The sequence below is a fragment of the Camelus ferus genome, chromosome 9 (genome assembly GCF_009834535.1).
Source record: "Camelus ferus isolate YT-003-E chromosome 9, BCGSAC_Cfer_1.0, whole genome shotgun sequence".
Lineage (NCBI taxonomy): Eukaryota > Metazoa > Chordata > Mammalia > Artiodactyla > Camelidae > Camelus > Camelus ferus.
Genome location: NC_045704.1, coordinates 35,194,834 through 35,222,652, shown reverse-complemented (window position 1 = coordinate 35,222,652; position 27,819 = coordinate 35,194,834). Strand labels below are relative to the sequence as shown.

The following is a 27,819-nucleotide window of genomic DNA, read 5'->3' as shown; positions in this document are numbered from 1 at the left end:
GGGAGTCGGGGGGCGGGACCCGAACAGTCCTCCGAGGGCGCGGAGACCTGCCGGCACAGGCGTTGCTGTCCTTCCACGATGTGGCTTCTTCCTCTGGTCTTGACCTCCCTCGCCACTTCCAGGGCTTGGGGTGAGTCCTCCCGAAATGCGAATGGCGGGGCACCATTGGAAATCCTTGAGGCGGGGACAAGGTGGAGGAGAAGCATACAGGGCAAAAGAGTGACAGGCCGGTTCCGCAGCAGCGTTCCCTCGTTCTCAGGACTCTCAGCCAGGCCCGTAGGAACCCGGGCTGGTGGGTAAACACTCGCAGGTGTTTTAGCAACTAGCGGACCTCGTGCGTCCCTTGACTGGACTTTGCCGAACTCCGTATGTTTGTCTCTTGATTATTAGTTGGGATATGGCCAAATGATGGAGGGTGAATTAGCAGGGTATTAACATCGATTCTGACGCCAGAGTGTGTGGGTTCGCATCCCAGCTCAGTGTGGGTCCTTAGGCAAGGGACTTCTCTTTTCTATGCCTTGGTTACACATTTCTAAAATGAGAGTGACAAGTCTAACTAATTCATTGGGCTGTTGTGAGGTTGCAATCAGCTATTGTTTCTAAACTGTGTCTGGAATGGAGAAAGTGCAAAAAAAGGTTTTCATAAACAAAGGGCTTGTTTTAAAATATAGTGTATTAATAGACAACTGAGGTGTCCTAAGGCCGACAGATCAGGAGCCAACTGCCACTGAAATGATAGCTTGTTGCTCTCAGTTCCCTGGAGGAGGGGCAGGTGCAACCATGCTGGGCCACAAGGAGGACCAGGGGGCAAGGGAAAGAGGGAGGAATCTGGGGCAAGAGACTTTATCTTGGTTGCTGGCAGAGAAGACCAGATGAGTGGGTTTAGGATTGGCAACTGGCCAGTTGCAATGGGCTGTGGGGCACAGGGCCCACCCACACTTGTCAGGTCCTTGGCCCTGGAGTGATCAGGGTAGGAGGATGGTGGCCTGGCGTGTGAGAGCCCAATAAAGAAGGTGGATGAGGTAGAGGCTCTGGCGTGCTGGAAGGGAAGATGATTCCTATCACTAGGGAGTGGCTCACTCTGGGAGGGGTAGTCCCTCCAGAGTCGGCAAGACCCCAGATGTCAAAGCATCAGGATACAGAAAATAAATGCACAGGGAATGCAAGGGGGCAGCAAGGGACCTAGAATGCACCTGTGCCATTTTATAGATGGAGAAACTGAGACTCAGAGAGGGAAGTGTACTTGACCAAGGTCAAGTGGAAAGTTGGGCTCAGGAATGTCTCTCTGTCTCCTGAATCCAGAGCAGTGCTCTGGCCATCAGTCCCCTGAGAGTCCAGGCCCCAACTGGGTTCTACCTTTTCACGAGAGGCGTGTGTGAAACTGAGTGTACGAGCAGAGTAAGAACCAAATTAGGAGTGGGCTACCCCCTTACTGCTGGTTACCCGCTGGCAGGGCCGTGCCATTTCCACCCTGAGAAAGTCCATGCTGGCTGCCTCCATTGCCTCAGTTTCCTCACCCGTAAAATGGGTATATTAATGCCTCCCCAGCAAGGCTTTTGTGCAGACTTGTTGAAATGAACTGGAATGCGCATGTGGCACAGAGTAAGTGCTCAGTTCATAAACATTACATATCACAAGAGGGGTCACGTCTGCGGCACCATTATTGCTTACGCCTCTCAGCCCATCACCCCCTTTGCACCCTTGCCAACTGGGCTTCTGTCCACTTCATGTCTCTTCAAGGTTATCACTGATATTCTTCTATCAGACCTTTTCTGTTCTGGCCACATACTTTGAGGGAGATGTTGACCTTTTGTCTGTATCTAAAGGGGAGCAATTGGGAGGATGAGAAGCTAGAAATCATTTCCAGTTGTGATGCTTAAAAAAGTGAAGCTATTGAGAACGGACAGGAGAAGACCTGAGGGACAGACATGAACACGTGTCCCTAAGGCCACCTGCACGGGAAAGTGTGGGATGGTCCCAGAGCAGGTGGAGGCAGGCCTGGTGTGGAAGCTGCAGGGAGATGGGTTTCACTCAGTGAGAAAGAGACGTCTGCTGCACAGACAGAATCTGACGGCAGCTCCCTGGGGAGGGCCCTGCTCAGAGCCCCCTCTTGTGTCACTCTACTGTACTTTAGAACAGATCACTCTTGCTCATGTATAAACTGAAAAATGTCCAAATCACTGGCCTGGCATCCGAGACCCTGTGACCTGTCTCATTGCCGGATTATGTTCCACTGCCCGTTCCCCCACCTGCTCCAAGGGGGCCCATCGCTCCCCAGGCAGGCCTTGCACTTTGCTGTCCCAGGGCCTTGCCGCTGCTCAGTCTCAGCTCCAGCTTATACCTTTATATTCGCTCTCCCCTCTGCCTTTGTCACTCCTTGCATCCATCCAAGGTCATTGCCTCCATGATGCCAGCAATCAGAGGGCCTCCCTGCCCCTTCTGTCTCCTGTGGGGCCTTACTGGTGCCCGTCCCGGGACGACACCCATTTCCACGCCAGCAGTAGGGCCAGGTGTGCATGTGTGTGGCTTTTTCTCCCTACAAGGTTCACACTCTGAGAAGAGGGGCTGCTTATTTTTCATTCAGTTTCCAGCATTCAGCTAAGCACCGGGAGCCAAAGGTAATGTTTCCAGAGGCTCCTAAGAATGGAAACTGACTGCCTTTGTCATTCCCAGCCCCTCTCCTTCTTGTTTTATTTTTCCCTGGATGCTGATATACCTCCAATTCCAGTTCCCTCCCTCGGGTAGCCCCGTGAGCTGGAAGGACAGTTCACCCCGTCTCTCTTTCACATAAGAAGCAACGGGGGCCTGGAGAGTGGAGGGGACTCATTCAAGGTCACATGCAGAAAGTGGCAAGACGCCCTGGAATCGAGTTCAAACCTTCACCAGTGACGTGCCCTCGTTTGCTCTCAATGTCCAGCAGGGCAGCCCCCCTCGCCGCCCGTCGTGGACACGGCGCAGGGCAGAGTCCTGGGGAAGCACGTCCGCTTAGAAGGACTTGCACAGCCTGTGGCCGTTTTCCTGGGAGTCCCTTTTGCCAAGCCCCCTCTCGGATCCTTGAGGTTTGCCCCGCCGCAGCCTGCAGAACCATGGAGCTTCGTGAAGAACACCACCTCCGACCCTCCTATGTAAGCCGGGGTGTGGTTTGGCGTCTCTCGGGGGGGATGTCAGCCTCCTAAGGATGCAGGTTGGAGCCAAGGCAACACTCTGCGTGGCTCATACTTTGTTCTGGAATCCTCAAGATACTGTAGATCCTGCAAAACGTTCCAGAACTCTCACAGCATTCTAGAGCCCTGCATTCCACTCACATTCATTGAGCAGCTTTGCCAGACATCTTCTAGTTTCCCGGGATCCATTAGTGAACAGAATAGAGATCCCACTTCATGCAGTTTGCATTGTAGCAGGGAGAGACAGACACTAGACAATATGCAGATTAACAGATTATATAATATGTTTGAATTTGATAAGTGCTTTGGAAAAAATAGAAATTTGAGCTGGTGAGGGGTTCCAAAATAATGATTCTGTTAACCTAAAAGCATAAAACAACTAGATATGTCACCAGCAAAATGGAAGCAGCAAAGAATTGGAACTGGGGACATGCAACTATGGTGAACCACATGCAAGCCTGGTAAAACAAAGGAGAAGGAACTCTTTAATAGAGGAGAAGGGGAAATTGGGAGGGACTGTTATAAAGAAAAAGTCCGCTGATGAAAACTGGGATTTTAATAAGTAGTGGCTGTTAATTGGCTGAATGACAGTCACTCATTGGCTGAGCTGTTGTCAGGCAAGGAGGAAATCTTCCTTGAGGCTAAGTAGTGTCACGTTTGGCCAGAAGTGAAAAGTACATCTCTTCCCGGTGTGCTCTGTATGAAGGTGGAGTGGTGCGTTCCTGAGAGCTCTCCCTCATGACCTCTGGATTCTATTTTAGTGAGGTTTCCCTTCGTTAAATTTTCACAGTTCTCTTTATTCTCCTGTCTTGAACATAGCTGGAGAGTGGGGTGGGCCAGGAGGTGTATGTTGGTAATACTTTGGGGTGTTTACTGGGCAAGCTCTCAACTCCCAGGTGTGTCTCGCTACCTGATCACAAGCAGAACACTGGTTGGTGTGTTCTAGTCACCTGACCAAGTTGGGCAAGAAGGCTCATAGATGGCCCTCGGGACACTGTGGATCTATGCCAGCATCGATTCAGATCTTAGCTACCTCAGCAAGACATTTCTGAGCGTTCCCACAGTCCTAGCTCTAGCTACACTTTCTTTTCTGTTTTTTTTTTTTTCCTTCTCTACTCTCCTTACTCCCTTCTTTCCTCCCTTACTTCTTCTCTTTCTCTTAAAATAATATTCACTGTTTTTATTTTCCGACTACAAGTAATAAGTACTACATACTTATTACAGGAAAGTGAGACAGCACAGATAAATAAAGCTACACAAATGAAAACCACAAACAATTCCATCAACCAGAGAGAACTGCTGTTCATATCTTGGATTCTGTTTTTCCGGCCTTTTATCTGTTGCACACTTTCTCCCTTAAAATGGAATCACATCCTTTTCTGTACCCAGTTCTAACGTGTGTATGTGTGTTTTTCCACACCAAAAAGCAATTCTTCCACACCGTATGGGTGTCCAACAATTCTACTAATTCTGACACTCTTTTCCCAAAGATAGGATCGGATTCCATAGGTTCAGGGCTCAGTCCCATGATACTGCCCTCTGCTTCAGATGCCAATTCCAAGTCCAAGTTACTTAGGCTTCTGACCAACTGGCTGTAAATCAGAGGTTCCCATGACCCACCTCCTTGAATCTAGTAATTTGCTGGAGCAGCTCAGAGAACACAGGAAACAGTTTACTCGCTAGATTACCAGTTTATTGTGAACGATATTAAAGGATACAAACCACTAGCCAGATGCAGATATCAGTAAGGTGAGGTCCCTGATAAAAGAGCTTTCATCCTCCTGGACTTTGGAGCCCAGCACGATGGCACTTAGAGATGAGGTCAAAACTCACCTCCTTAACACAACTGTATACACTTTTATTGCTCTTATCACTCAGGAAATGACAAGGGTTTTAAGAGCGCATTGGCAGAAACTGGTCAAAGATCAAATATATATTTCTGATTATATCACAGTATCATGTCACATTACACACATATTTTTGGATGCCTGTTCTGCTCCTTAAAGTATATCGTGAACATTGTCTTATGTCATCAACTGTCACAACCTGACATTTAATAGCTGCATTACATTGGGTATTGAATCATGTATTATTTATCCAGTCTCTTATTTGACATCCTTAATTGTTTTTGATAATAAATTAGCACTGTGATGAACATCTTGGAGCTAAATATTAGTAAGTATTCATGAACTAATTTTGAATATGTTCCAAGAAATGACATTTCTGAGTAAGAGTATTTTTTAAATTTTCCTCCAGAAATGTTACAACTATTCAATTGATAAATGAGCCTCCATTAACTGAATTTTTGGCAATGCTTGAGGTTATTAAAAATGGATTTTTGCTGTTGAATAAGAAAAATAATGATAATACTACTTACTATCATCATTATACATATAACTCTTCTTTTTATTGTGTATTTGTCTGAATACTAACGACGTTGAACTCTTTTTCCCTTTTTTAACTTTGGAATTTCTTCTTTTATGAATATTATGCCCGTTGCCTTGGTGATCTGGGGTCAGTTCCCCCCGGATGGAAATTAAGAGGCTATTGTTGGGGCTCTGACTCTGCCACTTGACAGCTGAGTCATCCCAGCACCTTAGTGCCTGAGTTGCCTCATCTATATACTGGATGCAGTGATGCCTGCTTTCTGGGGACATTGGAATCCGGAAATGTGGCTAATAATATTCCTGGAAATAAGCAATGCATAGTATGGCTCTTCCTAGCTGTGTGACGTTGGGCAGATTCTGTAGCCTCTCTGGCCTCATTTTCTCAACTGTAAAATGTACATAATAATAGAACCCATATTATGAGGCTGATCTGACGATTAAATGAGTGAATATATAAGGAGTATTTAAAATAACGATTGGCATGGTAGGAGGACTCAATAAATGTTACGCAATATAACCTCCGTTGCATCTTTAAGATCTATTGATAGGGCAACCAATAGTGCTTGTCCCTGCTGGATAATGATAGCATGTGAATTCTGCAAGACCTTTATAGAAATCACCCCCATCAGTTATACCTGGGAGACTGGGGCCCAGAGCAGGCAAGGAATTCACCCAAGGAAACACAGCAAATTAGCAGCTGAGGCAGGACTAGAACAGAATTCTCCTGATGTCGCCTCGTGTGCGTTTCATCCCTGAACTGCTGCACGCTCTAAATGTCTGCCGTTTGAGTGATTTCTCCTTCTATATGAAAGTCTCCCGTGGACTATGCCATGCTTACCAGTTGGTAGAATATGGTCGCCCTACAGATCCCGGCAGAGAGCCGGCCTGCACCCAGGGCATACAGGAAGTGGTCCTGTCCCAGGCTCTTCAACACAGAGACTAAGGGATCCCAAATGATCTGGGAAGGAAAGAGGGTCAGCTCTCCCCACACATGATCCTGGGGGACCTTGGTGAACTTGAGAAGCCCCCATCTGATGCCCCAGGTAACTTCCTGCCCAATCCAGTGTCTGGAGTCTGGTCAGAACAACTATATTTACTGGCCTATTCCTGCCAGTCCAAGGCCCAGCCTGACACAGGAGACGTTTCCTTGCTCAGCTCTGATTGAACCTCAAGAATTCTTCTCTCTCCTTGCTCCTCCAGGTGCTCCCAAGACCCAGTGACCGGGCAGATGCTCTCAGACTTCTTTACCATCAGAAAGGAGAAGATTAAACTCCAGTTTTCCGAAGACTGTCTTTACCTAAATATTTACACCCCCGCTGACTTGACGAAGAGAAGCAGCCTGCCCGTAAGCAGTGGGACCACCGGTTAAGGCTGGTGTGGACTGGAAGCGATGAAGGCAGTGCTGGGTGGGGGCATCGTGGACCAAGGCTGTTTCAAGGGACCAAGGGCTCCCATTACCTCCACCAAACCTGACATCAGGAAGCACAAGTTTTCTATACCTCAGTTTCCCCCAGTCGGGGGAGGTTTGCTGTACATCTGCATGGCATTTTTAATATTTCTGAGGTCTCTCATGCTAATAGGGCAATGATTGCTCTAAATTGTAAGATTAGGAATCTGATACCCAGAGCAGCTAAGAAATAATTTCCAATAAAGTTAGAGCTGGAAAGAATCCTAGAGGCAACCCAACACCCCAGCCCTTCCTTTACAGATAGAGAAACTGAGGCCTAGAGAGGGGAAGGTGAGGTCGCAGAGCAGGTTGGCAGGACCAGAGCCCAGGTCTGTGGTACTCAGACCACGCTCTCTGACTCACGAGGAAGGGGAGCCTGTGTGTGGCCTCTTCTCAGCACATAGAGACCTTCTCTGACACCTGTCAGGGTCCCAGTGTCGCGCAGGTCGGGAGGCAGAGCCCAGGGCAACCAAGAAGCACTTCCCTTCCTCTTGGCCAACTATCTGAGGTTTTGTTGAAGCTAATTTCACTCCCTAATTGTCTTTGGCCCTGGCTGATGACCCAGTGAGTCAGCATTTCCAGAACAATTGGAGGCCCAGAGAGGCAGCAGCCTTCCAGACTCAGCCTGGAGGGTAGGGGCTGGTCTGCCAGAAAGGACAGGCCCATGGGGTAGAGACTGGAGGGGTGAGAGGGCCCAGCCCTCTCCAGCGCACCCCGTATGGTGCCTGGGGTTGGGGGAGGGCATCTGTGACCTTGTGACTATGGGCTGGCCGTGCACATGCTTGGCTCAGAGAGGTGGGGGCAGCAGTTCGTTCCTTCATTCACTCATTCCTTCTCCTGGTGTGCACTCAGTGCCCCGCACGCACAGCTGGAACTGGGGGTTAGGAGAACGGAGGAGCCTAGAGCCACGGCCACACAGCCCTGCGCTCCAGGGTCCTCCCACCTGGGCTGCGCACACCTGGGCTGGCTGCTGCATCACATCGCTGCCGGGCAGCGCTGGGCTCGGCCTGGACTCAGAGGGGACTGCAGACTCAGTCCCTCCGCCCGCAGGGAGCCTGGGGTCGCAGGTGTAGCAGGACCAGGGACTCTGGGGACCTGGGGGATGGAGAAACTCTGCTGACGATGCCAGCTCTGGGACTACGGGGGTCGGCCGGGAATCCCTGCTCCACGTTCACTAGCTGGGAGACCGGGCTTTGCTCCTCAGCGCGGGACTAATCCGCCACGAGTGCTCAGTGATGAGCCTCAAGCTTTTTGTCAGGGTCGGGCACAGCACACGGGGCGGGTCCCCCGACGCATTAGTGAGGGTGGGAGGGACGAAACTCCTCCCACCCCAGCAGCCACCCTCCCGCACCGACCGCGGGTCAGCCTGTGGCCACTGGAGCCAGACTGGCCGGGTGCACGTCCTGCCTCGACCCCCTGTGAGCTGTGTGGCCTCAGGCTGCTTAAGTGTCTCCCTTTTCCTGTCTGTAAATGGGACAATGGTAGTCCCTATGTCATGGGTGGTTTGTTTTTAATGCGGAGGTAGTGCTTGATGCGTAGTTCATTTTCAAGTTCCTTTTTATAATTTATAATTTTATAATTATTGCACTGTTATTGCTTTAGCCATTCCCGCTTCCCTGCTCTTTTAATGCAAGAGCCGTGACTTATGAAGTGTCTGTCCATTCTCACCCTCAACTCTTCCCACAGTTCCTGGACATAGTAGGTGTTCAGGTCGTAGTCATCAAATGATGGAAACCTGGAGGAGGTGGCTTTTAGGCTGGGCTTCGGAGGCTGGGTGGGATTTGGGGAGCAGAAGAGGCAGCAGGGAGGCATATGAAGACGAGGTACCCCCAGGGCTTGGGCTTCTTGACAGAATCCTCCGTGCACGTGAGAAGCTGAATCGCCGCTCCAGAGGTCACTAAGGTGAAGTGGGACTGCAAGGGCAGCTGCTGCCCCGTGTGCTGAGCGGGGAGTCGGTCCAGGAGTGAGGACGGTGGGATGCTGGGGAGAAGTTGGCACTCTTAGCCTTGGCTGTTCCCGTGGTACTGCTGTCAGGACAAAGAGCCCTGGGAGGAGGTGGCACTGGGACTGGGGAGACAGGCAGGGGCAGTCAGGGTGCTCTGAGGGGGGTGGTGGCCTTGGCCCCAGCTGGGAGAATGGGTGGGTGACCAAACCAGGCAGCCTCTTGGGGTCCTCCCCACCTCGGCTTCCTGTCACCAGTGTGGTTGCTCCCTCCCCGTCCAGGTGATGGTGTGGATCCACGGAGGAGGTCTGGTGGTGGGCGGGGCATCAACCTATGACGGGCTGGCCCTCTCTGCCCATGAAAACGTGGTGGTGGTGACCATTCAGTACCGCCTGGGCATCTGGGGGTTCTTCAGGTAAGACACTGGCCTCTCCTCATAGCACACTGACCCCCAGTGTGAGGGTGTTAGGACTCAGCTCTGGTCCTGCAAGCCCTCAAGGGGATCTTTGCTAAGTTTCCTAGTAAGGCATCCATGTCCCCTATAGCAGGGCTCCACCTACCCTCTCGTTCCCCAGCCGCCCTGGCCCAATTGCTTCTGAGCTTTTGCATATAAAACGCCTAATCTACCTGACAAACTCCTGTCATTCCTGCAAAGCCCAGCGCAAATATTACCTCCTGCCGGAGACTCACCTGTGGCAGCTGTGCTGCCCTTGCGTGTCGCAAACCTCGAAGATGCGCGCTAACGTGCAGCGCGGCACTCAGAAGCCTGGCTTAGCGGTGGAGGGGCGCGTGGCCGGAACTGGGAGGTGTGGGAGCATCTGACCCCCGTGGGCACCCCTCCTGGGAGGGATGTTGCACTCACGCCCTTTCTGGAATTTGGCACGTGCGCGAGGGAAGGCTTGAGTCTCCTGCATGGCGTCTCTGTGGCGCAGGGACAGTGTTTCCTGCAGGCCCAGTTACTCAGCCTTTTCTGGAAGCACCGGCCCCAGGACCTCTTACCCTGAGATGGCTGATGGGTGGGCTGGGGGAGGGGTCACCTCACTGGAAGGACCTAGGGCTGGAGGAGGGTTATCCCAGCCGAGTGGTGTCCAGGATGTACCTCCGTCACAGAGACCCCTCGCCTTTTCCCCCACAGGCATGTCTATGCTCCGTTTTTCAGGAAACTGCACATCACTCCCACTGCTTCCTCTCGCCCAGCCACCCCTACCCCTCAGTCAGGTTTTCACCCCGTCCAGACACCAGACTGCTCTGGTCCAGGTCACCAACCACCCAGCAGCTCTTGGCCCAACCTTGGCATCATGCACACATGGTCCCTCACGGCTTTTTAAAGCTTCCTTCTCTTGGCTCCTGGTCACCTCCTCCCTCTGCACTGCTCCTTCTCCGCCCCTTCCCGACCCTCCTCCCCGTCTCAGGCCTCCTCCGTGCATCTCCCTCTCTGTCCTACTGGTGCTCCTGAGGTCACTCAGGGACCTCCAATCTCCGTATTTTTAACCCCCATTTCCCATTTGAAACCTACGTGCACATAATTAATTAGCTCCTGCGACTCCATGGGACATCTGAGGGCACCCGCCCTTCCAGGGACAAACCTCACCCTTGACCCCCCCCACTGCTCCCCCAAACACTCCTGCTCTCCCCACTGGGCCTCCTGCTCAGCTGCCTGCAGCCCCACCCCCCGTTACTCAGGATAAATCCTTGTGGTCACCTGGACCCTTCTCTTTTCCTCACATCTCATGTTCACTGACCAGCAAATCCTCTGGGCTCCAGCTTTAAAATATTTGGAATCCAGCCACTTCTCAGCTCCTCCCGTTGAGTCACCTGCTCAAAACCCTCTTTGTCTCTCCCCTGGATTGTTGTGATCACACCTGCTTGCACAACTCAGTGACCTTTATACCATGTCGGATCCACACGTTAGCCGGAGTGATCGTTTGGGACATAAATGGAATCATGTCATTCCCTGCAGTGGCTCCCACCTTACTTACAATGACATCGAAGTCCTTGCCAGGGTCCTCAGGGTCCTCTGCATCTGCGCGTCCCACACTCATCCTTGTTCCCTGTGCCCCAGGGCCTTTGCTCTTTCTATTCCTTCTGCCTGGGATTCCCTCCTTTGGATATTTGCAACTTTCATGGGCTCATTTATTCAGGTCTCTACTCAAATGTCACTGCCTCAGAGTGGTTTTCCTTGATGGGGTGATCTGAAATAAGACTCCCAGCCCCTCTCCAGCCCTGCGGGTCCCCTCGCTGTTTTGTTTTCCTGAATGCACTTTCACACCTGACGCTGCACTCCAGACTCAGCCGTGTACCAGTTCACGGTGTGCGGTGTGAGTCTGTGGAGTCAGAGATTTTACCTGTTCTGTTCTCACAAGTGCTTCAGCTCCCAGAACAGTGTGTGACTCACAGTAGATGCTCAGGAAGCAGGCGCGGGACAGATGTGTAGACCCTACAGCAGAGCGATGCTGCAGGGGTGGGAGGCAGTGAAGACCCCAGTACCAGGGCTGTGGAAGCCCAGTCTTTTCCGGAAGGCTCACCCAGACCCCCAGCCCCATCCCGAGATCCCTGCCGTGACATCTCTGCTCTCAACCCCGCCCTGTCCTTGTACTCACAGCACTGGGGACGAACACAGCCAGGGGAACTGGGGTCACCTGGACCAGGTGGCCGCCCTGCACTGGGTCCAGAAGAACATCGCCCACTTTGGAGGAGACCCAGGCTCTGTGACCATCTTTGGGGAGTCAGCTGGAGGGGAAAGTGTCTCGGTTCTTGTGAGTGTTCCTGGCCCTGACGTGGCTGCTGATGGGACCCCTTGCAGACCAGCCCATCTAGTCCCGGGCCCTGTACTGACAAGACCCGGTTCAAGGCTGACCCTGCTCCGTTCAGCATCAGAGATTCTGGAGAGCTAATGGCCAGCTCTCCTGTGTCCCCAGGATGCTCAGGGCTCAGTTTAGTGTCCTGAGGCCAGAAGAATCTCCAGCCCCAGCTGGGCCCCGTGGTCTCCAGGGGAATGGCCCAGGCAGAGCTGGGAGTGAGGCAGCTCTTGAAGACCCCTCCCCTGAGCATCAGCTCCCTTTCTCTCCACTCCCTTCCCAGGTGTTATCTCCCCTGGCCAAGAATCTCTTCCACCGGGCCATCTCTGAGAGCGGCGTGGCTTTCACTGCTGGCCTGGTCCAGAAGGACATGAAGGCTGCCATGAAGGTAGATCTCACACTGGACTGTCCCCACTCCCTTTGCTCTGCTCTCCTGGAGTTTTGGGGGGCCTTTCTTGCTGTGGGATGCAGCTGACGTCCTCAAAGAACCACAGAAGTGGGAAATGGCTGAGCGGGAAGGGCAAGGAGATGCCTCACCCAGCCTCCCAGCTCTATCACTGAGCAAACTGGGGTAGAGAGTGGAAGCACATGCCGCAGTCAGTGAGGGATCAGCGCAGAACTGGACGCAAGCTCATGAGTCTGGACGGCCAGCCCCGTGCACTGTCCACCATCCCCACTTCCCAAAGTGTGCCAGGTGGCGTTCAGGGCTGGACAGTGGACAAAGGACTGTCATCTCATCTTAGCTCTACCAGGGTCTGAGTTCTGGTAAACCTACTGGCACTGCATGGGGCCTCCCTTGGGGCCTGTGACTGGGGTGGGTTCTTGGAGGATTCATTCAATAATTCATCCATTCACTCAACAAATAGCTTTGATATAGCCAGACACTTAGCAACCTCATGAAGCTCTGTTCAAAGGAAGGAGACAGATGACATAATTATACAAATTGTTAAATGTCAGCTGTGACCAGAGCAATAGAGGAGAGGTTCCTGATATAACAGAATCCAAAAGGAGTCCTTAGTCCAGTGTGGAAGGGGAGGTTATCAGGAAAGGGTTCCAGGAAAAAAAGAAAAAAAAATCAATGCATTGAGAAAAGATAGATAAGTAGTAAGTAACTTGGTAAGAAAAGAGTGTCTAGGACGAGGGAACAGCCTGTGCAAATGTCCTGGGGCAGCAGGAAGTATCTTAAGTGAGACAGAGTGAGAAAGAGTCATGTGGTCAGAAAGGGAAGCACAGAAGGAGCGGGGAGGGAGCTGAGGGTGGGGCCGGTGCCGGGGGCCATGCTGCATCGAAGTCTGGTGAGGACTCTGTCTTTATTTGGAGGGTGTTAGGAAGGCACGGAAGGGTGAGCCACAGGGAGGCTCTGCTGGGCAGTGTGCGCTGAGGAGGGGTCATGTAGGGCTGTGAGAGCTGGTTTGGTGGTGGGAATTGGAGGCAGCCAGACTTACAGGGACTGGGAAGTAGGAGGGGAGGAGATACATGCACCAGGAATTCTTAGAATTTCTGAGAATATTTGTCAGAATTCTTGGTTGTAAAGAGTAGAAGCTTATTTGACCAAGCTAAGTCCAGAAGGGGGAATTGATTGGAAGAAAACAAAGGTGGCAGAGATGAGGCTGGATTTTTCTATTAAACAGGAACAGAAATTGACAGAATGAGGAAACTAAGACTCTTACTCTTGCTGCTTATCTCTCCCTCCTTCCCTCCCTCTCCCTCCCTCCCGCTCTCTCTCTGTCCTGCTCTCTTCCTCTCTCTCTTTCTCCCTCTGTACTCTCTCTGTCTCTCTATCCTTCTGTCTCTCTCTCCCCTTCTCCTTGTGCTTTTTTATTTATTCAACAAATGCTTACTGAGTGCTGACTGTATGTGAGACGTGGGACCGGGCTCTGGGCAGCCCATGCTCACCCTCCCTAGTCCTGCCATGGTGGAGCCTGGCTCCTCTCCATCTGCATTGTCCCCTCTGGCTGCACTTTGCCAGTGTCTGGCCTCAGGCCAAAAGGCTCTTAAGTGGATGAGCTGAGATTTGAAATGAGACAGTGGGACTCTGGATTCCATGCTCTTAAGCCCCACTGCATGCTGTCTCCCTTTAGATGTTCAGGTTTGAGGTGGTCATGCCCACTTTAACAGAGGTAAGGCACCAGAGATAGAGGAGTGTAACTGGCATGACAGGAACTCAGTACAACCTGGTCCAGAGTATTTTCTGCTCCTTTGCTGCCTTTAGAAATTGAGGTTGAGACAGAACAGCTCGTTACTGATGGAGCGAAGGGACATGGCTCTTGAGTTCTCCTGTCACCTGTGATCTCTGCAGAAAATTGCGGTCTTTGCTGGATGTAAAACCATCACCTCGGCTGTCCTTGTTCACTGCCTGCGCCAGAAGACAGAGGACGAGCTCTTGGAGGTGTCGCTGAAGATGGTAGGTGCTTCTGTTCTCGTGGCCACACAATCCCCGCTCCCCGCCTCCATAAACACAGAGTGTGGGTACCCTAAAGGAAAATTGGGATGTTATAGCCTGGGGGGAGCAAGAAGGGGAAATGGGTGGAGGGCAGGGCTGGCCCAAACAGACGGCCTCCCCAGAGCTCCCCACCCAGCCCACACCTACACCTGCTGCTCAGGCCAGGGCTCCCGGGGCCCACTTCATTTCGGCCCACACCTATACCCGGTGCTCATGCCTGGGTGAGCCCAGGTCCACATTTCCTCCAGGAAGCCTTCTCACCCACATGTCTGTCTTTGTCTTCACAGAAATTTTTTGGTCCTGATTCATTTTCAGATACCAAGGAGGTAAGGTATTTAGTTTCTTGATTACACAGTTTAAATCTTCATCCCTTATGCTTCAGTTAATGAAAACGAAATCATGAAAGGCCCAGAGAGGGTCAGTGACTTGCCTGGGAAAGTAACACAGCCAAAGACCAGATGTAGGACTGGATTAGTTCCTCTGACTCTGAGTCCTGGGCTCTTAGTCATCAAATCGGTGTCCACTGGGCCCAGCCAACCTCCTCGTCTTGTTTGCATTCCTACAAATGCCCCATTAGGAGAAAGCCAGACTAGAAACTTCCACTGTGGGGAGGTGGAGATGACCGGGGCGGGGAGCCTTCATGGGGAGCCCAGATCTCCTCCTGGGAGGCTGCAGGGCTGTGCCGCTTGGGCCCTTTGCAGGGCTGTGAGGAAGGGAGTCACAAAGCTCAGTCCTGGGGACACCACCCTCCGCCCAGCCACCCCGGAAACTCCCTCAGCAGCCTCCCCAGGGCCCAGGAAATGTCGAGCCCTTGTTTTATTATAGATAACCATTACACATAACTGATTTTTTTATAAACTATGTATACATATTACATATAGTACCTTGAAACAAAAACACACATAAAAAAGGTTGAAAAAATATGGCCAGAGGCTCGCAGGAACCTGACCCCGTCTTTCCCCGGAGCAGCGGCTCATAGTCACTGCTCAGAGTCCCAGTGACGTCCAGCCCCGAACCAGCACCAGTATCGAGGACTGACTGTAGCTGCAGAGCTGCACACAGAGATGCACACACCTCAGAGTGTATCCACGGCTTACTATGTATTTTTACACCAATTTGAGTGCAGGTTTGCTCCCGTCACCTGACCGCTGCTGGCCCCTGGTCAGAGGTCTGCCCTGTGGGGAAACACAGACTGGCCCCTTTGTGAGGACCTGAGGGTGTGGTCCCGCCCATGGGCACACAGGTTTGTGGTGGCCCTGAGCTCAGGCAGGGGAGAGGGGGACATGGCTGTGACACAGGCACGACGCTGCCCCCTCGCCAGAACCGTGCTTTCCTGCCCACGGTGGTGGACGGAGTGCTGCTGCCGAAGATGCCTGAAGAGATTCTGGCTGAACAGGACTTCAACACCGTCCCCTACATCGTGGGGATCAACAAGCAGGAGTTTGGCTGGATTATTCCAACGGTGAGAAAGTGAAGCCTCTCAGACATGCCTCCCTGCGCGTCCCATCACCCCTCCCACCTCTGTCACAGGACCCACCTTCTCCTGACCCCTCTCTAGGTCCAGGGCAGCTGTCCCCTTTGTACCAGCTGACGTTTCCATGGAGACCATGTCCACGATGCCCACCTATCACCTGGGAGGTGTGGCCGAGGGGAGCCACGTCCCCAAGCACTCTCTGATTATCCAAGAATCCTGAAATGTGGGTGCTGCAGAGAATCACTGGGCAGATGAGAACTCAGGGCTAGGAAAGGGAAAGGGGCTCAGAGTTAAGGCGAGGGGGCCTGGGGCCGGCAGCCCCTCCCCTTGGGCTGGTGCGGCCCCAGTTTCCCAATGAATCCCCTGCACAGGCACTCAGTCGTCTCACTGGAGAGACTGAGGTGCTCGCTTCCTCCTGAGTTAAAGCTGATCCTGAGTTTGGGAAGGGCCTTCCCTCCTGTCTGAAATCAACACAGCAGGACACTGGTTGACAGGACAACGGGTTTGACTCAGTTACCCCCCCCCACCACAATAGGGAGAGAGTCCAGCGAGGACTCACCCCAAATCTCTGAAACAAAAGGCTGGAGCCTGTTGAAAGCTGAGGAGGGGTGTCCTTGTGACTGGGCCACCTGGATTTGTTAGCTGGCCTTCTCTGGAGGGGACACAGACTTCTCCTGTCTTCGTGACGGGAGGCAGGGGTGTCACTGGTGCAAGGCACCCACCAAAGTGCGGTCTTTCTCCTCCCCAGGGACTGGGAGAGAGAGCGGGAGTGACCCCCGGAATGTTGGCTTTTCAAAGAGATCGCTCTCAGGTCTTTGAGGAAACAGTTTCGGGTGGAAGGTTGCCAGATCAAAGGGCAGAGAAAGGATTGAGAATGGCAAGGTTTCTAGAGTAACTGCTCTCAGCGGGGGTTCAGGGCCCTCTCTGCCTGTCACCAGGTTTTGGCTGGAACAAATAGTAAACTCTCCTGGGAGCGCGGAGCTTTCCAAGGGGACCTGGCGTCACCCTGGGGACACGCCTTCAGTTGCTTGTCACCTTGCTAGTCTGGTCAAGTCTCTTACTGCAGAGTCTGGATGGAGTCGTGTGCAGAGCCCCGTGGTCCTTCAGAAGGATTTCAGAGGCTGCACCATTGGCCCAAAGCCATAATGGCCGGATTTGGGGCTTCCTCACTTCCCTGACCCAGGCAGGGATTTGTGGGGTCTGTGTCACGTGCCCCCGAGCCCCTCCTTCAACTCTAGGCAGACCGAAACCTCCCGTCCCTGTGTCCGGGACCACTGTGGGGACCCCAGCCTGACCCGTATATGTGTGTACGTGTAAACCTCAAAGGGCTGGGGCAGCCTCCCTTAACAATTACTTTCTCTCTTTGCGCTTCTTGATTTCCGGATATAAAAGTCCACTTGATCCATTGATGTTGCCCAGCTCCTCAAAGACCCATGCCCGTCAAGACGTGACAGAGTGACCCCCAGCCTGAGTCGGTTTGGTCTGACCCCCCACATCGGTCCTTCTTGCTAACTGCTGACGTTTCACAGTTGCTCACCCTTTCTCTTAACAGATGATGGGTTACCCACTCTCTGAAGGCAAACTGGACCAGGAAGAGGCCACAGCACTCGTGCAGAAGTCCTACTCTCTCCTTGTAAGAATCCAGGAATCACAGGAACTGGCTGAGCCAAAAAAGAGGCACAGGGGCTTTCCCAAAGTGCAGAGCGTTTGACTGGGGCTGGAGGGTTCTGCTCCCATTTGTCTGCCTTTCCACCTCACCGCCAGGGGCTGGGGGTGGAGGGGTTGCATCGGGCTTGAGACACTCACCATAATGCAAGCTTTCGTCACTGGCAGGAGGAGCCATGCTGTTCACGAGGGCTTGGTGGTCACTTTAACTATTGTTCCATTTCAGAACATCCCTAAGGAACTGGCTCCGGTGGCTACTGAGAAGTATTTAGCAGGGACAGATGACCCTGTCAAAAAGAAAGACCTGTTACTCGACTTGATTGCAGATCGGGTGTTTGGTGTCCCATCTGTGAATGTGGCTCGTCACCACAGAGGTGAGTCCCAGACGTTGGACAGGAGAGGGAAACCGACCCCTCCAGCCTCACACGGTGTCCTGTCCTCACCCGCAGCATAGAGAGACATGTGGAAACTCCAGGGGTCAGTCCTCAAAGGTCCATCCCATAGGCCTGGGGTGGGGCACTGCCCTATGTTGGTTTCTACCAGAAGTAGACTCTGAGAAAATAATCTGAATGCAAGTCATTTACCTGGGAGGTGATCCCAGAAAATTGCAGTTAAAGTGGAGAAGAGACACGGGAAGATGAAGGCAGCCGATCCGTGCTGCACTGTGAAGCAGGGATCCAGGGTGGACGCCTGGAGCTGGGATCTCTGGGAGTCCAGCAGAGGACACGTCTCATGGTTCACCCGAATGAGCGGCAGGAGAGCTGGGGTATTTAACCTCCACCTTTGACAAATTATTGGCTGAAGCCGATTCCTGAGGGGCTGTAAATTTCCCCCGGTGCTTTGACCTGCTGCACACATGGGCAGAGTGGTTTCTGGCAGCCAAAGACCTGAGGCAAAGAGCGACAGGTGCTGGAGGGGAAATCAGGCTGACACGTCCAGAAACAGGGGAGCTGCGATGCACCGTCAGCTCCTGCCACAGGGCTCCTCACCTGAACTACGTGATCTGTGGGGCCCCAGGGCACATCTTGGAAGCTGTGTCTTGGAAGGTATCCAAGGTCAGAGCTAGTTGCAAACTTCTTTGTTAACCAGTGCAGCTGGGGGTAGAGTGAAGCCAAGAATAGGAAGGAGTGAGCTTTGGAAGAGTGAGGGCAGGCGGTCTGGAGAATGTTGATGCCTGCAGCCGCCTCCTTCCACCTGATGTGTGCTGGTTCTGTCACAGGGGCCCCCAGCGTCACCCACGGCTGAGTGCGGGGTGTGAGGTCAGGGATGGAGGAGCTCACCTGGGGAGGAGGCGTCCCTTTGGTCATCACAGGATCCTGCTTTTCTAGGAGCCCTCCTTCACCTAGTCTGCGAGGCAGGAAATGCTTCTCTGTTCCAGAGCACTCTCTCCAACTGGGCTGGAATGTGTAGGATTTGGGACTTCATATGCATAATTAAAAGCAGCAACAGCTGACCTGCCGTGTCCCCAAAATACAGGTTCTGGTGACCACTTCCTTCTCCCTAGGGTCCCGATAGAACTCTTTTTCACCCAGGGGCTGCCCGGGGTCCAATCTATTCTTTCATAAACTTGGTCTTGGCTCCTGATACACCTCTGACCTGTGATTTCCTCTTCTTCGTCGTCTGCTGACCCAGTCATCCTGGACTTGTGTTTTATCTGACGTCTCATAGCTTTGAGTTCAGGGTCTTTTTCTCACAGACTTCCCAGATTTTATCAATGTTGTTCTTTCCTTTTCATATTTTTGTCTACTTGTCTTACCTTTCTATCAAAAAAATATCTGAATATAAAATTACCACCTTACAGCTACAGGGCTTTTTGAAAATATGTAAACACATGAAGAAGAAACTAGGTACTGCTCGTAATTTCTCTATGTAGAAGTATCTGCTGTAAATTTTAGACGCTTTTTTCTCTAATGATCGTTCTATGCCTTACATATAATTGAAATATTAATTTTAGATTATATTTTTGTTGACAGAACCCTATTTTGTAGACTTCCTCAATGTCAATACAATTTCATAAAAGTCCATTATTTCAGGGAATAGTGCAGTACGATTTCCTTTAGGATTCCTGTCCTGGCTTCTCACACTTTGATGCCACAAGAGCATGATGCTCGGCCTTCTGTGCATATAACTTTAGCCACATCTCTAATACATTTCTTAGGAATCCTTAGTAGGCGTGAAATTGCTAGACTGGGTGTAGGGATATTTTAAAATTCTTGATACATGTTGTGAAATTGCTCTCCAGTGCATGAGGGTATGGATTTCTTAATTTTTTCATTTGCGAAACTCAGGCTGAAAAATAAAGGGAATGCTGCCAATTTCATAAGCCCCTCCTTACCAAAAAAGTAACATCACACTGTTTTAATTTGCGTATTTTTGATTGCTAGCTCTCTCCTTCCCTCTGCTTCTCTTGTTCCTAAATCTTATTCCTCAAATCTGTGCCCTACTTTCTTCTGAAGACTTATGTGGTGTTTGTAGGAATGTTATAAATCTCAGAGGTTGAAAAAAAAAAAAGGAAAGAAGAAGAGTAGGTTTGGGGCAACAAGCTGCCAAAAATAAGTTCCCTCATTCACAAAAGGTCTCTCCTGTGCAGCTGGGTTCTGTGTCCTTTCTGACACTTCTGCGTAGCAGAGGAAAGATTAAACCCCGTCCTCCAACAACTTCTGCTTGAGCTTGAAGCCGCTGTTAATCAGTGGATTATGGGACCACAGAAGGGTTGCTTCCCCCAAAAACACCTCTTCCTAAACCAAGGGCGCAATGTTGGGGGGTGAGGGAAGCAACTGAATACATCAGTCTGCATCCTCCTGTCACGATGGCAGAGGCTGTTAAACAGCCTTGTGAGCGAGTATCTAATGACACGAAGAAATGATGACAGTCATACAATATAACAGACACAAAATCGTCGTAATTGTATATACACAAAAAGGCTGTGTGCTGAAATAGTCCCAGAGGTTTCTCTGAGTGGTGGGGCTATACGTCATCTTCTTTGTTCATACTCCTTTTTTCCTGCAGTTTACAACTTTGCTACTGTCCCCAGTGGGGGACAAGCTGTAACATTTCCCCAACAGGCTGACTTGGGGCCGACCCTCCCTGGTCAGCGTCACTCTGCTGGGGGCGTGTGATCCCTGCGCAGCGCCCCCTAGACTGGTGGCCCGCCAACTGGCCTGGAAGGAGCGGGGATGGGCGAGTCTGCGGAAGCATCAGCAGGAAACCTGACATCTTCTGGGGACCTGGAGACGGGGGTGAGCGTGGGGGCAGTACCAGGACCTGCACACTCCGCTGGCCGAGCAGGAAGCAAAACATGTGAGGTGACAGAGGAAAAGGAAATGCTGAATTTCAGTTTCCTGAGACACAAGAGGCAGATTGTCCCCTTTCTGCGTAGGTTTGTATTTAAATATCCACACTTTCAGACCAGCAACTTGGATTAGCTTCACTCTCCTCGGAATAGGTGTGGAAAACACTGGAAACGCTCAAAAATGGGCAGAATACATGACACCTGTCGCTCCGCAGGTATTCTCCAAAGGAATGAAAACTAGCCTGTTATCAACGAAAGATGGTAGTGGACAGTGTATGCACAGAGGGCCCCCGTGTGAGTGCGTTAGAAGGGGCTCCTGCAGACTGGCCCAGTGCCCGGAGAGTGATGGTTACTTTGAATGGATCTAGCCAAGGGTTCAGCATTCATTCATTCATTCATTCACTCTTCATTCACTCATTCGTTTCTCAATTGCCTGGCTCAAACCCCATCTAGCTCCCTAACTGTGCACCCTTAGGCCAGTCACAACATTTTCCTGAAAGGTTTTCCTTCTGTTCTGCTGCTAACAGGCTTCCTGCAGGCACAGCGAGGTCGAGCACAGGGTTGGCGCTCACGACGGGCAGCTACTCTTACTGCTGCGATTGTTCCCTCAGGAGCAGACATGTCCCCAGTTTCCTGATTGCTCACGGCCCCCCGGACAGCGGGACACCACCCACGTGTGCGTCTGGTGACATGAACTGTGTGACTCCGTGTCTTCCAGATTCCGGGGCCCCCACCTACATGTATGAGTTCCAGTATCGCCCAAGCTTCTCGTCAGACATGAGACCCACGACGGTGGCAGGAGACCACGGGGATGAGATCTTCTCCGTCTTCGGGGCTCCACTTTTAAAAGGTGATGGCCCTTTGGTGACTAGAAACTTGGAGTTAGGATATGGGGGTTGAAGTCTTGGCTTAGTGGCCTTAGCCAAGTTCCTCCTTCTCTCCAGGCCTTAGTTTCCAGAATTCACCATAGCAGAGTTGAAGGACAAGTGTTCCCTAATTTCTGTTGCCCTAAAGTGCGTGATGGGGGATGTGTATCCCTGTGCCCTCACTGACGGTCACTCTAAGAATCCAGACCCGGGCATCAGTGAGCCAGGTGGTGGGTCACCTGCAGGCCCTGCTCCGGGGCTGGATTCTCCCTCTCCCCACTCGCAGAGCACAGCAGACTGTGAGTGAGGGGCAGGTCAGAATTGCTGTTAACCTTGAATCAGGGCCAGTGTGTGTCTGTCTGTCTATCTCACCATCTATCTGTCTATCTATCTATCTAAAACTTATCACTTTCAATATTTGAATATATTTAGGATTCTAATTTATTAATATATCAATACATCTATTACTGTGTTAATAATCTATTAATGAATGAAGCCCTTTTCACAATGTCCTCAGTGCCTTAGCCATCAGCAGTTACAGACGACTTGTGGGGACACACCTCAGGGCTGCTCATGGCACTCAGTGCCTCTGGGCATCTCCTGGTTGGGTGACTCTTTGGGGACCTTGCAGCTTGGTTGTTTTCCAGATTCTGTGAAGGTGTGTGTGGGTGAAGGAGACTGAGGGAAGCCCCGAAGGACAGCACCCTGGGAGGTGGAGTGGCTGCAGCAGAAGCCCTGGCTGCGGCAGTGGGACCCTGGGTGGGGGGAGGGGGACGCCGGGCACAAAAGACAAGGGCAGCAGCTTATAGATTGACCGCTGCCCTTTGCTGAGGCCCAGGTCAGGAAGTGTCATGCTTAAAGTGCACGTGAGTTACCAGGATCTTGTTAAAATGCAGGCTTGCCTCAGTAGGTCAGGAGGAGGGTCTCCGTTTCTGAACTTCTGACAAGCTCTCAGGGGCCGTTGCTGCCCATGGACTCACTGTGAGCAGCAGGGCTTGGTCTTCTCCCACAGGGGGCACCTCAGAAGAGGAGACCAATCTCAGCAAGATGGTGATGAAATTCTGGGCCAACTTTGCTCGGAACGGGTGAGCAGGTGGCAAGGCTGGAGCAGGCTTGGGAAGGCGCGGGGCGAGGCTGTGGGGTGGGGGCGCTTCCAACGTGTGATGGGCAAACTCCCAGCCCCGTGGCGTCCGACCTGAGAGCTCCCCAAAGTGGACAGGCTGCCAAGGAGACGGTCAGCCTCCTGTCTCTGGAGGCATAGGAGACGTTGGCAGAAGTGAAGCCAGGGGTCCCTGTCAGTCTCGGAGGGGTGTTGGGACCACACAGTAGCTTTGAGGAATTTCTATTTGATTCTGTTCCCAGGAATCCCAATGGCGAGGGGCTGCCCCACTGGCCGGTGTACGACCAAAAGGAAGGCTACCTTCAGATTGGCGTCACCACCCAGGCAGCCGAGAAGCTGAAAGCCGAGGAAGTGGCTTTCTGGACCGAGCTCCTGTCCAAGGAGGCAGCGAAGAAGGCATCCCGGACAGCACACGTCGAGCTGTGACCGGCGGTGCAGCTGGCCTTGGGGGCCTGTGGGAACCCGGACAGGCGTGTTCTAGAGAAAGTGTTTACGGGCCAAGGAGGCATCTTATGGTGGAGGCTGGGGACCCATTACTGGGAGTGGGCAGAGGTCAAGGAGTGGGGGTTTCTGTATCTGTGGCCTCAGTTTTGGAAATAAATGCTCTTGGAGAAGCCACGTCAGTGCCTGTGTCTTAGGCTGAAATTAAATCATCCTCCTGAAAGAGAGGAGAATGGAGGCAGAGGGCACCATGGGCAGAAAGTTTCCTCTGGCAGGTCTGGCTGGTCCTCTGGACGGTGGCTCGCTGCCTGGGCCCTGGGAGGTGCCAAGGGGGACTCTGCCTCTGCGCCTGTCCCTGGGCCTCAGTAGCTCCCACAGGAGGGCGTGGTGGTCTGAATGCAGCGTCCCTCCTCTCCATGTGGAGATGGAGGTGGCATTGACTGTGGATATACCTGGTTTGGCAGGTGGGGGGTTGGGGTGGTTTGGGCAGTTGCCATGGCAACCCCAGACTGACCCCCCCCATGCCGGAATGAAATTTCGTTTTGACCCCACTCTACTGCCTGTCCCCTGTCTACAGCTCTTCCTGCTCCCCATGCAGCTCCAGAGTCTGAATCCGACTCCCTCAAACAAACCTTCCCCCTCATTCCCAGCAGCTGTGAGAGGCCTGAGGCTTTAAAAATTCCATCAAGAGATACTTCCCTTGAAAAACTGTGACTAACTAAAGTTTGGGGGAAATGGTAGTATGAGTCGGTGCCTTATCTAGGCCAATTGTGACCTAAAGTAGAGACCGGCCAAGCATGAAAAGAAAGGGAGGCAGTTCGGAAAGAACCTTGAAAAAGAAAGGCTGGAGATAAGAAACGGCAGGAAGAATTAAAGAAGCAAAAACCTACAAAGGTCGAAAGAAATCCATTAGAGGAAAGGCTGTCCATCCTGCCCGCCCTTAGAATCCCTTAAGCTGCTTTTTAAAGATGCTGTTTTCCGAGCCGCATCGCGATACTGTTAGTTTGGCCTGGGGAGAGGCCTCCGCATCAGGGTTCTTAAAAAGTTCCCTGTGTGCAGTTGATGTGCAGCCTGGGTTGAGAACCACCCACTGGTCAGCGAGCTCCTGAGAGTGGGACCTTTTCTGTTGGTCTCTGTGTCTTAGAGACCACACAGAGAGTGTGCTGAATGCAGCACGCATGTGTGGCTGAACGCACGAGCGAGTGACTGGAAGAGTTATTTGCCCGGTTCCTGGAGACAGCAAACAATGTAGACCCACCCAGGGTTGCTTGTGGTAAGAAGGCAGGAAGAAGAAGGAGAGCAGATCATTGACTGGGACTTGAGGAGGCAGGAATGCTTGCTGTCTGGGAGACGGACCCGAGGAAGCTACAGTGATGGGGTCATGGTGTCAATTCCCCCATGGTGGTGCCCACCACCCTCTAACCTAGATCTAACCTAGACAGCCCCCTTCCCGGCCCCTCAGCTGCTCTGAGCCTCTGCTTCCACAGCTGCTGCCAAGGCCCCGGGGGTCTGTGGCTCTAGTTCACTGCTACCTCATGTCCCACTCTGTCCCCTCTCCTGACCTCTGGCTTTCTCTGCACATTTTCAGTTCAAACTTCCTGGAAGAGAAGGTCTGATGGGTTGTCTCAGTTTCCCTCCAGTACAATTCGTCCCAGACCAGGCTATGGCTCTCTGCCGCCTGGGTCTTCTTGGCCCGGGTGCCTGTCCTAGACAGCTCAGCTCTCCCCAGGCTCCCAGGGTACAGGCAGGGGCACCTGCATCTCACCCTTCAGAAAGGCCCTGTGGGAATGCGGTCTCTGAAGGTGGTCCCTCGGAGTTGCACGCCCTGCCCCAAGCTTCACCTGGTCAGTACAAAGGTGGGTGTCTGAATGAGGAAGGGGAAAGTAACCAGGGTCAGCAAACGTGGCCCTGTCCATGAGATATGCCATCCCAGATCACACAGACAGCCAAGAAAGATAACTTTATTTTTATTTTCAATAGTGAAATTTGCACTGTAAGCCCTCCTTGTGCTGGTGACATTCAGGCGACATCTTTCACCCACTTCCACGGTTTGTGTCTACGATGCAGGAGCCTTACTGGTGCTGATTTACTTGGGGGGCAATGGGGTCTCAGTACTATCATCTGGCCACACTGGTGTGTCCTGAGGCTTTTAGGTCCCATCTGGTCTTCAAATGTGAGTCTGGGCTGGCTACTGGGCTACCTCCGGGATAAGCAACTTTTCCAGTGAAGGACCAGATGGTGAGTACTTTCAGCTTTGTGGGACATGTGGTCTCTGTTGCAACTACTCAGCTTTGCTATTGTAGCAGCAGCAACAACAACAACAACAAACAAACAAACAAAAAACAGTCAGAGACAACCGGAAGCAAATGAGTGTGGCTGTGCTCCAATAAAGCTTTATTTACATAAACAGTCAATGGGTTAAGTTTGGCCTCCAGGCTATTGTCTGCTCTTTGTGTCACTCCTCATTTTGGACCAAAAGGAAGAAAAAAGATTCCGTTTCTTTACTGAGGCTTGGGGAGGGCTTTAAGATTGTCTCAGACAGGATGGCCAGGTATGGTGTGGAGATTCTGCACTGTAGAACGTGAATGGCTCCCCTAGACTTGTGCAGTGCCCAGCCTGCACGACTGAATGTGGCAGCCCTGGTTTAAATCTGTCTGTCCAGCTACCTTAAGAAACCATATCTGATGAGGGCTTTGGGTGCTCTGGGTTTTTTCCAAGAGTGGAAGCCCAGGTCTCCTCTGCTCTCAGAAGCCTCTAAAAACCTATCTTGCTGTGTGTAGTACCCACGCTGGCCTTGGCTTGGGGAAGAGAGGGAAATCTGGATCTCTGTTCTCGGCCACTCCAGCAACACCACATCCTCACTTAAGCACCCCACTTCTCTTCATCTTTGTAGCCCAGGAAATCTATGGCTTGATCATGAAGTCCAGCTTCTGTATCACCTTTCACTCTTCTACAACAATTTACTTTCCTCTGAGATCTTTCATGACTCAGATGTATTAGATTTCAAAGCTGAGAAATGAGTCTTTGGTTTTCCGTGTTCTGCTTTGACATGTCTGACATTAATTTCCCAAAGCAATACTCTTCAGATAATCAGATTGTGGGCAATCACCAACAGCTACACCTCCTTCAGGGATGGAGCCTGGCCCTCAACCCCAGGGCAAGAGTCCCAGCAACATCCCCTCATAAAGGTGACTCTGCCTGAGCTGACACATCCAGGGATGCTTTGGGAAATTAATGTCAGACATGTCAAAGCAGAACATGGAAAACCAAAGACTCATTTCTCAGCTTTGAAATCTAATACATCTGAGTCATGAAAGATCTCAGAGGAAAGTAAATTGTTGTAGAAGAGTGAAAGGTGATACAGAAGCTGGACTTCATGATCAAGCCATAGATTTCCTGGGCTACAAAGATGAAGAGAAGTGGGGTGCTTAAGTGAGGATGTGGTGTTGCTGGAGTGGCCGAGAACAGAGATCCAGATTTCCCTCTCTTCCCCAAGCCAAGGCCAGCGTGGGTACTACACACAGCAAGATAGGTTTTTAGAGGCTTCTGAGAGCAGAGGAGACCTGGGCTTCCACTCTTGGAAAAAACCCAGAGCACCCAAAGCCCTCATCAGATATGGTTTCTTAAGGTAGCTGGACAGACAGATTTAAACCAGGGCTGCCACATTCAGTCGTGCAGGCTGGGCACTGCACAAGTCTAGGGGAGCCATTCACGTTCTACAGTGCAGAATCTCCACACCATACCTGGCCATCCTGTCTGAGACAATCTTAAAGCCCTCCCCAAGCCTCAGTAAAGAAACGGAATCTTTTTTCTTCCTTTTGGTCCAAAATGAGGAGTGACACAAAGAGCAGACAATAGCCTGGAGGCCAAACTTAACCCATTGACTGTTTATGTAAATAAAGCTTTATTGGAGCACAGCCACACTCATTTGCTTCCGGTTGTCTCTGACTGTTTTTTGTTTGTTTGTTTGTTGTTGTTGTTGTTGCTGCTGCTACAATAGCAAAGCTGAGTAGTTGCAACAGAGACCACATGTCCCACAAAGCTGAAAGTACTCACCATCTGGTCCTTCACTGGAAAAGTTGCTTATCCCGGAGGTAGCCCAGTAGCCAGCCCAGACTCACATTTGAAGACCAGATGGGACCTAAAAGCCTCAGGACACACCAGTGTGGCCAGATGATAGTACTGAGACCCCATTGCCCCCCAAGTAAATCAGCACCAGTAAGGCTCCTGCATCGTAGACACAAACCGTGGAAGTGGGTGAAAGATGTCGCCTGAATGTCACCAGCACAAGGAGGGCTTACAGTGCAAATTTCACTATTGAAAATAAAAATAAAGTTATCTTTCTTGGCTGTCTGTGTGATCTGGGATGGCATATCTCATGGACAGGGCCACGTTTGCTGACCCTGGTTACTTTCCCCTTCCTCATTCAGACACCCACCTTTGTACTGACCAGGTGAAGCTTGGGGCAGGGCGTGCAACTCCGAGGGACCACCTTCAGAGACCGCATTCCCACAGGGCCTTTCTGAAGGGTGAGATGCAGGTGCCCCTGCCTGTACCCTGGGAGCCTGGGGAGAGCTGAGCTGTCTAGGACAGGCACCCGGGCCAAGAAGACCCAGGCGGCAGAGAGCCATAGCCTGGTCTGGGACGAATTGTACTGGAGGGAAACTGAGACAACCCATCAGACCTTCTCTTCCAGGAAGTTTGAACTGAAAATGTGCAGAGAAAGCCAGAGGTCAGGAGAGGGGACAGAGTGGGACATGAGGTAGCAGTGAACTAGAGC

General features: G+C 51.8%; 1 protein-coding gene across 2 annotated transcripts; it reads left to right on the top strand.

Moving 5' to 3' along the window:
• Positions 1–23,221, top strand: LOC116665755 (liver carboxylesterase-like). 2 transcript variants are annotated; one of them, XM_032486356.1, is made up of 14 exons: positions 1–130; positions 2,921–3,125; positions 6,752–6,896; positions 9,222–9,355; positions 11,543–11,696; positions 12,022–12,126; positions 14,038–14,142; positions 14,469–14,507; positions 15,503–15,643; positions 17,208–17,288; positions 17,547–17,694; positions 21,331–21,462; positions 22,491–22,563; positions 22,841–23,221. In XM_032486356.1, exons 1-14 carry the CDS (start codon positions 79–81, stop codon positions 23,022–23,024), a joined length of 1,698 nt encoding a protein of 565 aa, XP_032342247.1. In that variant the 5' UTR covers positions 1–78; the 3' UTR covers positions 23,025–23,221. The 2 variants fall into 2 exon arrangements, with proteins under 2 accessions (XP_032342247.1, XP_032342246.1); XM_032486355.1 differs by having other exon boundaries at positions 2,918–3,125.
• Positions 23,222–27,819: the final 4,598 nt, after the last annotated feature.